The sequence below is a fragment of the Scylla paramamosain genome, chromosome 12 (assembly GCF_035594125.1).
Source record: "Scylla paramamosain isolate STU-SP2022 chromosome 12, ASM3559412v1, whole genome shotgun sequence".
NCBI lineage: Eukaryota > Metazoa > Arthropoda > Malacostraca > Decapoda > Portunidae > Scylla > Scylla paramamosain.
The window spans coordinates 22,358,511-22,374,515 of NC_087162.1; the positions used below are offsets into that span (position 1 = coordinate 22,358,511).

Here is a 16,005-nt window from a genome sequence, read left to right on the forward strand (position 1 = left end):
GCAATCTGCAACTTCATGCTTCACTTAAAGCTTCCAAAAACTGCGTTCATTAATTCTAGATTGCAAGAAAGTGTTATGTACCTGTTAAACGTCTCTATGATATTAATATCGGCGTTAAAAAAACACGATTGAAAAATATAACTGATGTTTTAGGAAACTAATGAAATGTAACGAAACTTTTAGGTCAGTTGATTACACCTGGGGCTTTGATCACTGCTATCAGCATTCTCAAATCCTGCATCCGTTTTTCAAAAAGCACTCCATACAGATATATGTTGAATGTATCAGTGGTATTCCAGTAAAGATCATACAACACACGGGTGCTTGTAACACCTAGCATCGATGGGAGAAGCGACAGGAGGCACTCGTTACTTTCACGTCGAGGTTGTGTCAGATTCACCTCTTGTGACCTCCAAGCTAACACCTGACCTCAACAATATGACATAGAGGGGTGGGAGGGAAACAATCTTGAGCTCGCAGGTATGGATGTGTTCGCGAAGCACACACCAAGAAGAATGTAGCCTGTTATCGTCCTGATGTCATGTAACCGTACACTTGTATAATTGCCTCCTACCCTCCTCTGGCACTCGCCCCACAGAGCACAAAGAAGTCTTATTACACAGATATACAGAGAAACCTTTGGGTGTCATGTATATGTTTATCTTATTGTGTAATATTTATACATATATTTCGTATAGTGCAGTGATGCATGTTTTATCAGCTGCGTTATCATAGGAGCATTTCCTGAGATACACATAACTTATCTACTGCGCGAAAAGAAAGCAATGACCACCGTCTGAGTCACAGAGAGAGAGAGAGAGAGAGAGAGAGAGAGAGAGAGAGAGAGAGAGAGAGAGAGAGAGAGAGACTTATCCGTGTGGTTGATTCGTTAAGAAGAGACCCACATGACCATGATAGGGCATGCAATTGACTTAGTTACTTGCAATGTGAATCATATTGTATAACGCTATATATTACTGGATCATGGTGGAGATACTCGCATGTGGACTGGTCATAATAGTTGCGCATATTCGTATGCATCTAGAAAGATTGCAACAATAAACAAATGAAGATAAATAAACAGATAAAATAATGAACTGTAAAGAAAAAAAGTTACTTCTTAAGATAAATGTTATAGTGAAAATATATTTTTCGTTGTGCAGAATAATACATTTGGTACAATATGATGAGAAAAAAAAATCCAAGACACACGGCATATGTGGAGAGGATACACCCATTTGTGGCAAACATAGTTTGTGTCGTCTTCCTGTCGTTGCTTCCAGAATAAAATGTGCACCTCTGTGCACACGCTGATAAGTCAATCTGTGCAGTACTGCCAGGTGAAAGGCTGTAGATGTTGCCTCTAACATCCTTAAGGAATCTTAATGGATATGGAGCTCAAGTTTTTGTTGTGTCCATGGTCTGATTAGTACCAGTGCCAACTCCTGCAACTATCAACGCCTCATCATTGATTTATCACGAGTCATCTTCATATTTTTTCACTGTGACTGATCCACAAAATGATAAGAGGTATTTTCCAACTCTTTAAAAAAATATCCCCAGAATGATATACGAGTATATATATATATATATATATATATATATATATATATATATATATATATATATATATATATATATATATATATATATATATATATATATATATATATATATATATATATATATAGACACACACACTTTGAATGATTCCACATGAGACATGTAGTTGTTAAAATCAATTATTAGGGGGAGTCGTGAATCTCTTATTAAATTTTGTAGTCACACATGTACATCTTGTGGTGCGACCTTTGAAGGTCATCTTGAAACAATGACTAAGGGACAGGCCTTCCTTAGGTGCCATTCTTTTCTTTCCTAAGTTAGGAATCCCCAACCCCCCCAAAAAAAAAAAAAATGTTCCTGTTATCATTGACATAAACGGGCTTCATCTCATATTTTGCAGACTTATCTGATATACATCTAAGAAATTACGTCTCTGATGGTTTGATCACCTAATAATGGACAGTAAAGTAGATGACAAGCTATGGGTGAGGAAGATATCCCGTGTTAGAATGTAAGGAATGGAGAAATGGAGAGAATGTGGGAGATGGATGATTTATGAATTACATGGAAAAGTGCATGACCAGACATGGCGAGTTCTAAATTAAAGGAAATGACATCTATTCACGTTTAGAAATTACTAAAATATGCCTACCGTCCTACGGACTGCGTTTCTATTTCGTACCCACTGTTTTATCATCTTACTTATCTTTTGTACCCAGAAAATAAACATGGACCCATGATGTTCCTTCTGTGAGTTTAGCAGGAACACAAACATTTATTTATTTATTTATTTTACTTTCTTGTTTTCTTCTCATGCTTTTTATCTTAGTTATTTTAATAGTAATCTGCAAAACATGAAATTAATGAAGATCTTAACCTGAGGAGATGCTATATAAGCTGTAAGGAGAGGTGCACGTGAAGACCTCTGTCGTACCCATACACCCGCTCGACTGAGTTCAGAGGATGGAGATCAATACAGTTTCTACAAGACAGATAGACAGGTTACAGGGAAGAGATATACACTATGATAGTATGTACTGGATAGACAGCATAAAGGGAGAAAGAGGGGAAAGAACATCAGAAAAAAAATTATATATATATATATATATATATATATATATATATATATATATATATATATATATATATATATATATATATATATATATATATATATATATATATATAAAGGGAAGATCATAAAGATAGTAGAGTACCGAAAGGTTGACGAAAAGGCTGTCAAACATTCGATTCGTTGCAGACATTTACTTTATTAGACGGTGAAGAGGGAGAGGTGAAACAGGATCAGATGGATGCAGAGAAGTACTGAGGCTGCAGTATGAAATACGTAGAGATGAAAACCCGACTTAAAAGAAATGGTTGAGAAACTATGAACCGAAAAGAAGAGGACGAAGAAGACGAAGAAAAGGAGAGAGAGAGAGAGAGAGAGAGAGAGAGAGAGAGAGAGAGAGAGAGAGAGAGAGAGAGAGAGAGAGATGGGAGGGAAACGGATTGGTTTTGGGGGGAGGAAAGGCTTGGAGGAATAGGTACACAGGTGGGTGGGGGGGAGGTGCAGCGGGAGGGCGGGAGAAGGGTTGCAATGGCAATCTGTGACTCGCACCGGCAGCGAGGACAAGATTCAAAGTTGTGGAAGGACTCTTGAGCGCTTTCTTCGTGCCTACTTTTCCTTTAAGTTATTTCATGGTTTAAGAATCCCTGTTTCCTTGTAACCAGCCACTCCATAAGCACAATAGGAGGCGCTATATGCAAAATCTATCCAAATTTCTCCCACCGACGCCCCCATGGTCCCAATGTTCACTGTATAGGGGTTAGCTCTCAGATCAATAACCCGCAGTGTCAGTCGGAACCATTAAAATATCCACGCTTAACAGGTGATTTTGTCTTCGCACCTCGATTTGCAAGGGTCTCGTAATGCAGCAATGGAAGCAAACACGTCTAGTTATCGCAAGACCACGTTCCTGCGCGCCAAAGTTGGATAAAAAATGGGATACCGTGACGTCACATGCCGGGCAGCTTCCCTCTTTTCTCACTGAATTATTGATGATTGGTGAGTTACAGTACTATGGGCCGATTTGAGGCTTCCTAAGGGTCTCGCCTGCAAGCAAACTCCTCCTCGGCGCCCAGTGGTTGGTCTGAAACACGTTAGTCCTTTGTTAACGGTGAAAAAAACCGAGTACGACCTTCCACCCTGCTCAGACATTTTCTATAGATTCCGAAACTCTGCTGCGCGGGAGTGCACTGTCATTACTTGTGAAAATTAAGCAAACTTTTCATGGGTTTAAGAGATCGAAATGTCTTTAAAACTATTGTATCCTTTATTGAGAAGCAAAAGGGAACGGAAATTCTCTATTTCGATGCTCATTTGTCTCGGCATGTTCCTGGGAGCGGTCTGACTTTAGCAGGATCCTCTATAGTTATTTTTGAGGCAGGTTGGGGGAGAGATGCCGCGTCCAGCTCGAGCTGTAAGTGACATTTTTTGATAGTTCTACGTGCCCTAAAAGACTATAGTGAGGGAGGAAAGTAATTCGATGCCCGTAAGTAACAGTACAATCGGTTAAAACCTGACTTTAAACGATTATTATTTTAAAATGATCACTGAAAATAAGCGGCGATAGATGTTACAATGTGGGTCCTCGGGATGTAAACAAACCTTATACGTGATGAAGCACAGGCTGTTTTAACCTTCGGTAGTCGGTCTCTGCCCCTGTAGCGTATCTTGAACAGACCCGCTCTCATAAGGTGAATGCGTAGTCTTGCTTTATTCATCTGATGGCGTGTGCCTTTCGCTGCGGCCCCCAAACAGGGATTTTTTCCTCGTTCTTACGTCTTGCAAGAGTTGCTAACTCTCATAGGTCTGCTATCCGTTGTGGGCGGGAAGGCATATATTGCTTAATATCATTGTTCAGCCTGTGTTCTACATGAATGAGTAATTAAATCGTACATTGTATAATATAGGTTAAATAATACCTGTTTTTTTTTTCTTGGAACAGTTCAAATTCTATGAAATACGTTTGAATATTTCAGATGGGAATTATTGATATGAGTGATTTTATGAAATCTAAATGAAGTAAGGCCATTCCTCTGATAAGCAATATAGTCAGTTTGGTACTGTAGTAGCAAGTTGTATTCACCATGGCTTTGAGGATCGTGTGCTAGACTCGTGATAGCTTTATCGTTTGGATGAGAGCCCAGAGTTATCCTTGTCCAACCTATAGGTAAAACAAGCACACTTCATACACAATACATCCTTGCTGAAGGTGAATAGTAATTGTTCATCATTGCTTGAATGGCCTACCAAATGACAGATGATAGCTCTGAGCTTGTGAACAGTGTCTGTGCATGTGTGTGTGTGTGTGTGTGTGTGTGTGTAATGAAAATATTGAATTGAGATATAGTGTGGGCTGTATCATACCAATTTGCTATTGTGAAATGGGTAATTTTACTTCCTATCCATAGAATTTATAAGAATTTTTTTTTTTATATAGTTTTCCATGATGTTATGTATCAGGTAACAGTTTCCATCGGATTTAGGTATTATTATTTTTAAAGTAAATAATTATTGTCAAGTGGCTTCAGGAGGAAGTAGGAATTAAGTGTCAACAGTTGAGCTGGGAATATTTTAAGCTAGAGGAAGTAGGAATTAAGTGTCAACAATTTAGTTTGGAGTTATTTATGCTAAAATATCTGTTCTTTGTGTTGTTAGCTAAGTGGTAGTGAAATTTCAACTAGCCCATAGTTTCACAAGTCTTAGTTTCAGGTTAGAAGTAGAATGCCAGTGAATTAGAGTTGTGAACCTTGATTTTGTTAAGGGAATAAAAGATGTGAGGGACAAATTCAGAAACATCACTGATTTGGATATTCATAAATGGTGCACAGTGTTCTTTGTTACGCCTCTTATCATATATAGTTGTAGTAACAGGATCCAACTTTATTATAACAATGCTTGAGATTTTCAACAAAAATTCTGGTTAAGGGATTTTAAATTATAAGTTATACTGTGTTATTTCTGTGTTTTGGTCATTATAGCATTATATACATGCTGCAAAACTACACTCTAAGGAAAATGGCAATTGATTTTGGCATTATATTAAAGTTAGAAGAAAATGTGGCCATGTTTATGAGGTCATGTTACTAAGAAATGCCAGCATTAATTGCCAGGATGTTGATCAACATTTTTGATTAGTAATATGAAACACTGATTCTTGTACAAATGTTCATGACATTGCATTCTATATAATATTTAGTTGTATTATTGGTTACAGCAAGCATTTCTAGTATTAGTGCTATTGCTGAATTTGTTATAATTTCACATACAATTTTGCATGATTATATATGAAAACCAATTTTTATTCCAAGTCTTCCAAAGGAAAGGATAAAGATGTAAGTTGCCAGCTATTTCATATAAAACATCAAAATTTACCATTTTGTACTAAGTAAACTTCATGTATGGATAAATACTGTATTTTGTAGCATTAAGGACTTGGAACACTGACATACAGAAAATGTTTTTGGAAAAAGAAATCATGTTTCAGTAACTGGACCCAGAACTTATCATAATGCCTCATGGGTGTTGTCTTGCCATAACTCCTTTATGGGAGTTCTTTTCTTAGGATAAGGTTAGGCAGCATACTTAATTTAGTTGCTGAGTAGTTCTACTGAAAACAAGTCTGTGTTCTTATTTAGTAAATACAAACTCTAGATTTAAAAGCCCTGTGATAAACTGCAGTTTCATTTCTTATGACATCTTGTGTCAGACTTGTTTGAGGTATGTGAAAATGTTACCATTTGTTGCTAATCATGGAAATTCTGAATGGTTCAAGTTTATCACTGAATTGCCTCTGAATCGGGGTCTCTTAGCCCAATATTAAGGTTTCCTCTTGGTTTGGGTATAAATCTATGATCATTAAAATTTTGAGCCTTTCAGATAGGACAAATTATCATTATTATTATTATTCTATTTTTATTTTTTGTTTATTTCTCACTTCAGAAACCAAGCCACTTAGGCATGCTGCTATTTAACATCAAGCCCTGGCTGGGACTGCAAAAGTTACTATAACTTTGCATATAACTAATATAAAGGAGTTATATCACCATATTAATGGGATACTTGTAAGATGAATAATAGATAAGCAATTAAATGTGAGGTGGCAGTAACATTGCTGTTCAGAACTTTAATGTTTGTGCCTGCAAATATATTTTTGGATTAGGGAAACTCTCTCTCTCTCTCTCTCTCTCTCTCTCTCTCTCTCTCTCTCTCTCTCTCTCTCTCTCTCTCTCTCTCTCTCTCTCTCTCTCTCTCTCTCTCTCTCTCTCTCTCTCTCTCTCTCAAAATAGGTCATGCATAGTCATGGCCTATGTAAAATTTTTTTTTTTAGAGTACTTGATATTGTAGAACATTACTGGCTGTGCACTGATTGCACTGAGTCTCCTGATGGTAATGTTGTCATAAGAAATAACTTCCATAAAGAAACAAATCAGATCAGGTAATAATCTGTTGTAGCTTCCCCAATACTTATTCCCATTTTCCCTCTTGCTACCCCTGACTTCAGCAGCGACCTTTGACAATTTTGCTGGCTCATCTATTTGCCTCCACATCACAGTTTGGTGCAGAGCTTCTATAACATTACTACATTCATAATTTTCATTGCCATAATGATTGTCTTTATTCCTTGTGTCCTTATGTTCATCTTCATTTAACAATGGCAGTGAAGTGAAAAATATACTACTTTACCATATTTGTTTAACTTTTTTATTTATTTATTTAGTTTAATTTCATGTTACTTTGTAAAAAAGATTCTATAATATATATATATATATATATATATATATATATATATATATATATATATATATATATATATATATATATATATATATATATATATGGCATGTTCTTTGGGATTATTGCTATTATCATCCATCTTTATTAATTTATATTTATTTACTTTTATCTGCCTCAAAATCATATGATTGTACATGAATTTGGATATATCAAGTCACAGAAAGCACTACATTTTTAGAGCTTGGATTATTAGTTTTATTACAATTACTAACTCTTTCCAGGCCAAACAGGGCAACAAATACAAGGATGAGAGTGAGAGTAGTGACTCGGAGGAGTGGGATGAGGAGGAGGATCCAGATAACATGAATGTGCCAGGTGAGTGGAGGACATCCTTTTCAGACTCTGCAGGGAAAAGAAAAAGAAAGAAACAAAATCTCTATATTTAACATGTAATCTGTTAATTTTTAAATATCTTTTGGCATAGGTTTGCCACTGAATGTAACCTTTGAAAGCTGAGGCTGTTGTATGTTGTATCAGCATTCAACATAATCATAGTATCCTGTTTAGTTTAGTTTAATCTGTGCCTCACTCTTTTTCCTGGGAAATCTCAATTATAAGGTGGTTGCACATAAGCTGTAAGAATCTAATAAGAAAGGTTAATGTTTATGTAGGTAAGTGATATATGAAAATATATGGAAATGATAAAAAATTTTGTTAATGTAGATAAGAGATGTATGTAAATACACAAAGAGCTGAGAAGATAGATCATGAAAGTGTTTGATGTATGGAAAACTGCTGTATATGAGTACATGAGAAAAAAGAACATTTCTTACTCAATTCCACAATATCCACATATGACCATTTACAGTCTACCCAAATCCTGCCATATACTTCATCGATCATATTTTTCAGGCAATCAGTAAAGTTGTGCATCTGTTGCAGGAGGAGGCACTACCCTGGGTGTACTGAAAGGAGAAGATAATCCAGTGAAAAAAGAAGGCATTGGGGACTTGTCATCCTCAGGAGCTAGCAGCTCTGGGCTAGGTCTTCAGTCACTCCTGGGGGCAGCACAAGCAGATCTGAAACCCAAGCCAGACTTACTCAGCACGGCACTTTCCTCGTCAGGTACGTGCAGTTTGAACCGATCATAGTTATTTACAGATGAAGATGTAATATGTCTTTGGTAATGAAAGATTCCTGCTCAAGATAAAAGTACAGCCAGCTATGCAAAGTGCTGTCATACTATTCAATGAGTTTCATTCTGCATAGCACACTATTGCAATCCCTTCCCTTCCATTGTATCTTACTAATATGGGTCTGTTGTGTGATTGTCATTGCAGATGCATTTTATTCAATATATAAGTGAGAAATCTATCATTTGTGCAGGTTGATAATGCCTTAAGGATTCCTTTGATTTTGTTAAAACTTTTGACTCAGCTCATTTTCCATTCTTTTTTAATCAAGAACAATTCTCAGGTATTCATAGCACTATTGCACATTAGAAAATATATTGTTCATATTTGAAGAAGTTCCACAGTAAGGTAATAATTGAAGTCAAATATTTATTTAAAAAAAATGGAAAGATTTTTTGTTTATTTAAAAAATATATGAAAGTGATACAAACCCTCACCCGGTGATGACAGCATGAAGATGGATGTTCAACTATCAAAGCATGTCATGGTATCACTATATTTGTGCTGTTATAATAATATTCTAATTATTTAAATACATAATCATTTTATTATTATATTTTTTAATGGCACTTGATTGTTAGTTATGCTCCAATCAGATCTTTAATGATATAGTTTGACTATGATTAAAAACTTTTAGTTGTATGTTGCTTCCTTGGTGCTTGTCATGGTGGTTATGATCAACCAGTCAGTCTCTTTGCAAGTAAGAACAAGTCTTACATAACTCCCTAACAGAAGTTTTCCCCCATCATATGTAGGAAGAGTTTGTGTCTTGCAAGATAGTTAATGTTAAGCTATTACCATTAGATTTGTGTGCTGATCCACATATGTTTAGTTGTTTTAATGATTAGATTGAATAAATATATAGCATCAATGTGTTCTTGGTGTCAGCAGAGAGTTTCATATATAGTTCCTCAAACTTATGAACTTGTGTTGGTGTAGAAAGAAATAGACTTTCATGACTGCATTTCAGAAGTGATTTCATATGATTTTACTTTAATTACAGTATAATGCAATATGTTTTATTATAACTTGATGGAAAACTTAGCTTAAAGTATGCATACACAAACTTGCAAATTTAAATAATAATTGCAGTTACAAGCTTGTATGGGGTATAGTTGCCAGAGATCACCATTATGTCAACCCTGACAACTGTGATTAGTACCTTTCAAATGTTCAGGAGATGGAGAAAGGATATGGAATTCAGTGAATTAGATATAAGTGGAGGAAATTCAAGGAATTAATTCCTCCTAACGATACTGGACTCTCATCATGAAAGGTTTTATGTGCATGAAGCTAAACTTTTTTGTGTTGAAGTGCTCCTTGCTGAAAATTTATAGTGCTTTGTGAAATCCTAGGGCAGATTATAATTTACATATTACTAGCTGAAAGCACTGTAAGGTGAATTAATACTATTATTTTCTTCAAAGTAATATCTGTGGTTTATTGCTGCAGGGCTTGAGGGGATGGCAGGTGCTGCAGGGTTACAGAATCGTGCTGGCCTTCAGCAGCAACTTTTGCAGCGAGGGTTGGTCACCAAATCAGCATATTCACCTGGATATCAAGTCCTTCGTTCAGATGGCCACATTCAGCCTAGAGGTAAGCTTCTCTTAAAGTCTGCTGATTTTTTTTGCTCCAGCTGCCATGTTTTGTGATTGCAGTGTGGCAGGGGGAAGGGATGGAAGTTTGTTATCTAATAATTCATGTTGGAACTATAAATATGTGTTGTCTGATGGTAACTTGGTGGATGAATGCTTGCCAGTGTTGGTATTGCTCACCATTTCCCTCCCATGAAAGTAGATTATGATAGATGTGGGGTATTGTTGTTGTTCTTTATCAGTCATTTGTTCAAGTTCAAAGAACACATGCACATCAGCAGTCCCAGTGACCGGCACTTCTTGTTCTAACAGCAGATGTGCCGGTATCTCTACCGGGCCTTGGTCTGGGTTACAATCCAGCGCTGACGGCAGGTAATTCTTGGTGTTGTGGCTCCCTTTGCTGTTAGTGGCATGTGGCAATGTCAAAGGAATGTGACAATAACTCAAAAAAAAAAAAAAAAAAAAAAAAATCAAATACATACTTTAGGCTAAAGGCTTCAGCGCATAATATTCAATATGCAAAATAAAGCATTGAAAATCTATAGTCCACTGCTTCTCTCTTTTGCACAGCTGTATATCTCCTGTGCTTAAATGAGCTAACTGAAAGTGACAGTGGCTTGTGTATTAATTGTCTCATTAATCTTCAATCACTAGATTCTGCTTTAGGTTTTCCTTTCAGACTTAAGGAACCCAAGGAAGGATGTTTATTGACATGAAAGGAATTGAAGACATGTTCATCATAAAATTAGACTTCATATTACCTTTATCCTAATTGGTATGGTTGTGAGACTTCCCAAGGTCCCTTAAGCTCATGGGTCATCTGGTTTTCATCTCTTTATGTGCTTCCGCTTCTTTGTGCTGTGATTAGTGGGAAACAGAAATTGCATTAAAGGTATTCAGAAGTAAATATTGTTTTATCTCAATCTGAACTGCATAAAGCCTGGACAAAACATATGTAGAGATTTAAGAAAAAATAAAGAAAGATGTTGCTAAAAAGTTATTTAAAGCTACTTTCATACTTGGAAAAGAAGATATAGAATTTTCAGTAATTTCATACATTAGATTATTCAAGGTTATGATAAGGGAGTTCTTAGAATTTTTATCTGAAAGGTAAATGCATTTAATTTAAGTAATATGAATCAGTCCAGCTCCAAAATAATATTTTTTGAATTGACTAAATGTTGCAATAATCATATCAGTCCTGCACATTTGAATTCTTGTTTAGTGGTGAGATGTAGTGGGTTGCAACAGTTCATTACTAATAAGGAAAAAGAAGTAAAAGAAAACCCCATTCCTCTATTTTTGGGATTTCAATAAATTTCTGTTTGACACCATCTCTTGAAATATTTATCTTTCATGGATGAATGTTTGAGCTGACTGAGTGGTGGCCTTGTGTGGGCTGCTTGGTGTTGTGGGTGTGAGAGAGTTTTCTCTCATACTCACATGGCTTGCTGTGTGCACTGGCTTTACTTATAGACCACATTGCAGTGTCTTCAGTTTTTGTCTGATCTCATTTTTGTATCTGGATATTAAATTTCAGTGATTCATTTATTTATTCACCTATTTTTATTTTTTTAATTAGTTATGTTCATTATGCTCATTGTGGCCAGCATGTGAAAATCCAAATGCTGCTGCATGTAGTTGTTCAGTGAAATATTCATGTGGTTATTTATTTGCAGATGTTTTTTGATCAGTTTTTATGGAATTTAGTTGAATTGCTGCATTAGACTTTTCACATTGTAAGTTTATAAAATTGAAAAAAATACTTGAATTCAGCTTTAAGTCTTTTTATGCAAAACTTCACAGCTTTTGATTTTACTTGTGCTATTTTTTTTTTCTTTTCTCACTCATAATCTAAGTAGTGTAACTGCATCAGATAGTATAATGTAACAAAAATTTATACAAGATTAAATTTCCAAGGTGTACTGTCTGCATAAAGTTGATTGTCAAGAGTTAAGACATGTAAGATATTCAATTAATTAAAAGTATTGAATCATTTGGCAGCCAAAAATTAGTGCCTCATGAGATGGATTTCAAGTTGTGTATAATACCTATATACTGCACTGCTGCCTATGTAGTTGCTTGTATAATTGTTTTGTAGAAACTAACATATGTACATGGATGCTGTTGCTTATGAAAACAATTTTTGTTTTAGGGAGCATTTGGTGCAGAACTTTGTTGGTGCTCTGTTATGAATATTGTTTGGGATTAGTAAGAAGTGATATTGTATAGTGTTTAACTGTACTTCATTGGGACAGCAATCTATTTCAGTTAATGTGCTTTTAATATTACTGAGTGTATTGTGTAGCTAATGGACATTGTTTTGGCAGCGAGTATGGGTATGATGGGCAACCTGGGCATGATGGCAGGCAACCCCTTATCAGCCATGCAGTCCTTAATGGCCATGCGCTCTCCTGGTCTTGACATGAGCAACCCTGTGATTGCACAGCTCATGATGCAACAGGTATGTTGTGTCAACCTTGATGGTAAAATTTATTAATTTATCTCTTATTATGTTTGCTGTGGTCTTGCTAATGGTGAATCTATGCTGTTTGATTATGCATTGGATAATTCCCATACCTACTGTATACAAATTGAGTACTGTATAGTTTGTTCTGCTATTTCTGGAGATGATGGATAGTCTTGTCAGTTATTTATACTGCAGATGTAATAACATCTACATGAATTATTGCCTAACTCACCTGGGATACATTGAGGTGCCTGGGTAAGGAGGAAGGAGGAAATATTGTGCTACTGATTTTACAAAAAATTATAATTTAGTGAGCACTGCAAATTACATAAAGATGAATCCCAGGCTTAAGTGATAAACTCCAAAATAAACATCCCGTCATTATGACATTCAGTTGGGTGGAAGCAGCTTCCACACACAAACACCTGGACCAAGACTGTACTTCACAAACACCAACTTAATCATATCCTCACACTCAGTTATCATTAATTATCTAACCTAATTTATTTAACTAATTTAATCTGACCACCCAGTAAGATATATAGGCATCAAGCATATATATTTCAGTGGTAATGCTGGGAATGATCTCCCAGCAGTTCCCTATAATCTAAAACACTCTCAGTCTTTCACCACTCAATTTAATTTACAATTAAATTTACAATATCTCCAGCTCAGAAATTATTTGTCCACAAAGGATGTATTGAATGATCTTAGTGACATAGAACTCATCAGAAGATAATGTTTAGACTGTGGAGATTCTCTTTTTGTCACCGATTGAGTGAAGGAAGCCTTACAGAGTGACACAGAGAGGAGCAAGCCAAAATGAAGGTGATCATAACACTTAGACATCTTGCTACTAGGAAAATACATTTGTGTAGTAGTGATGGTGTTGTGGGTCATCAAGAGAGCAAGCTGAAAACTGTTTATTTACATTGAAGCTGTTCAACAGGACCACATTATCTTTTTTCAAAATGTGAATTACCGTCTTACCCACTGTCTCTCTCCTCTAAATACATAAAAATGAAGTAAATTTTTGTAGAAACTATAAATTAGTAATAAATGGCAGATTTTGCTTTGTCATTTAGTATTTGAAATTAAGTAACTTTTTGTTCTTGAACTGAATTATGGCACAGCAACGGAAGCAATTATGAGTTCAAAATTTTGTTTTAAAACTGATTTGTTTGAAAAGGGAGGTGTTTGGTAACTGAAGTTCCACTGTATATCCAAGACTTGAGTTTAAACCTTGAGGGTAACTCACCATCTCAGTGGCAAACATTTGCACAGGTCACTGTCACTTGTGGGAAGGGCTCTATTCTTCCTAACTGCTGTCATCTCAGACTGGCCCTCAATGCTGAAAATGGCTAATGTAGGGCAGTTTAAGTATTAACCTTGGAGCTATTGTAAAGGAAAAAATATTTATTTTTTCATTACAACACTTTGGGCTCTTATTCAAGGTTGATGATGAAGCTGTCTATTCTCTATTGTAGATGAATGAATGTGTTGGATGGGATATGCTTTTGGTATATAGTATTGTTATTGATGTCAGTGATAGATGATGTCATTGATAATTATAATTCTTTGGTAAATGGTGACACTTGCCAAATATGTTAAAGTTAAGTATTGCTAATTGTTTTGTGCTACTTATTTCTGTGGACAAGTGACTCCAGTTGAGAAGATCTTTTTTTAGTAATTTACAATATTTTATGTTATTTGTTACTTTGTTTTAAATAACATGTGTCTTGTTTACAACTCTTGTTTTACTTACAGGCAATGTCAATGTCACAGACAGGAGCTCCTCAGATGCAGAAGTTGATGGGCTTGTACCCTGGGGTAAGTACTTTTGAATCTTTATTTTGAGTGTTTGTTCTTTCGTTCAGCCATACACGAGTGTTGCTATCTGTCTCACATTCTCTTACTGATGGTTTTTATTTGCCTTGAGGTTTACACTAAGCAAACCTGTGGTCATATTGATTTAGGTCTACATGTTATTTACAGGACATTGTAGGGCTACTTTTTGGTGATGTCACAATCATGTTGTCACTTCTAGTCTGGATTGTGTTATGCGTCTGGTAGTAAAAAGGTGTGCATTCTGCATTATACTTGCCCTCAGTAACATAGGTGACATAGTGTTGTATCAGTACCCATATTCAAACTAAGTTTCCCTTGTGTACAAAAAAAATCATATCCTATAGTTTTTGCATAAACCACAAGTAGTTAGAAGACCACTGTGAAATCATACTGTGACTGTGCCGTATCTCCCGGCGTGTGTAGTGAATGACCTTACCAGTGACACCGTTTCCCTCCCTGTGCCCATAGCTTGCTAGCATCATGGAAATGATGAAATACTATGCTCCCCCACCACCTCCACCCCAGGCCCATATGGTAAGTCTCCCTCCACCTACCTTCCTTGTGTGGCCAGGGTGTGTGATGCTGTATGCTCACAGTGGCACACAGATACACTCATCATGATGTCACTATCATTTGTGGTGAAACCTGGAGCTTTTCTTTGTTGTCCTGGAAGCCCTAATTGTGTAGCAGAGTTTGAAGTGTGCCTGGAAAGCCACAGACGAGCTCCCAGCCAGCACCTCTCAACTGGGCCCACCATTGTTTGCTGATGCCATTTCATCAAATCCTTGTCACCTCTATGTAGACTAGTTTTCCTAGAAATGACATCTTGTGAAGCAGTGCGTGGTTCTTAACAATATTTGTGTAGAAGTTTGGCTTTCTAGTTTTTAACAAAGTGTTTAGCCTGCATGTTCTAAGACATAAATAGTGTTTAAAATCTCTGACAAAGTAAATATGTTCAATGAAGTATTCATGGGTTGTATTCATTGTAATTAACTGTATCCCATTGTAACTTCAGCTTATGCACAACTTTTCTTTTTTGCTTATTTTTTTTTGTACTTTTAAGAAATTCAGGGGAATTTTTGCTCCTAGTTTTATTTACATAGTTTTGTCAAGTGAATATATACATACGCTTACCATAGTTCTTCAAAATTTAGACAGGAGCATGAAAGGGCTTATTGAAAAAGAACTTAATTGCATTATCAGAATTACAAGTTCAGTGAAACCAAAACCTGTATGAAGTGGAGTTACTGTATTTTGCAAGAAGTCCATTAGGTGAAAAGTGAAATAGTGGAAGGTACTTTCCATGTCTGCTTAGCCACACAGGAAAAATTGAGTTTAAAATACACACACACACACACACACACACACACACACACACACACACACACACACACACACACACACACACACACACACACACACACACACACACACTCACCTTGGATACATTATATAAGTTAGATGAAAAAAAAGTCATGTTGGAAGTAATGATACAAGGCATCTTTTCATCAGAAAGTATTTAGTATGATTGCT

At 36.0% G+C, this 16,005-nt stretch overlaps 1 protein-coding gene across 8 annotated transcripts in view; it reads left to right on the forward strand.

Annotated features, from left to right (window-relative positions):
- The first annotated feature begins 3,980 nt into the window (after positions 1-3,980).
- LOC135105896 (protein strawberry notch-like) overlaps positions 3,981-16,005 on the forward strand; it is a 35,181-nt gene continuing 23,156 nt past the window's right edge. For 2 of the 8 annotated variants that reach the window (XM_064014542.1, XM_064014544.1), the window contains exons 1-9: positions 4,009-4,046; positions 5,941-5,964; positions 7,648-7,741; positions 8,309-8,491; positions 10,012-10,155; positions 10,467-10,526; positions 12,485-12,618; positions 14,392-14,454; positions 14,941-15,006. In XM_064014542.1, coding sequence (XP_063870612.1) covers positions 4,026-4,046; positions 5,941-5,964; positions 7,648-7,741; positions 8,309-8,491; positions 10,012-10,155; positions 10,467-10,526; positions 12,485-12,618; positions 14,392-14,454; positions 14,941-15,006 — 789 coding nt within the window. In that variant the 5' untranslated portion in view covers positions 4,009-4,025. Of the gene's footprint in view, positions 4,047-4,097; positions 4,119-5,940; positions 5,965-7,647; positions 7,742-8,308; positions 8,492-10,011; positions 10,156-10,466; positions 10,527-12,484; positions 12,619-14,391; positions 14,455-14,940; positions 15,007-16,005 lie in introns of those variants that run through there. The other 6 variants (XM_064014548.1, XM_064014549.1, XM_064014545.1 and 3 more) reach the window with 5 other exon arrangements.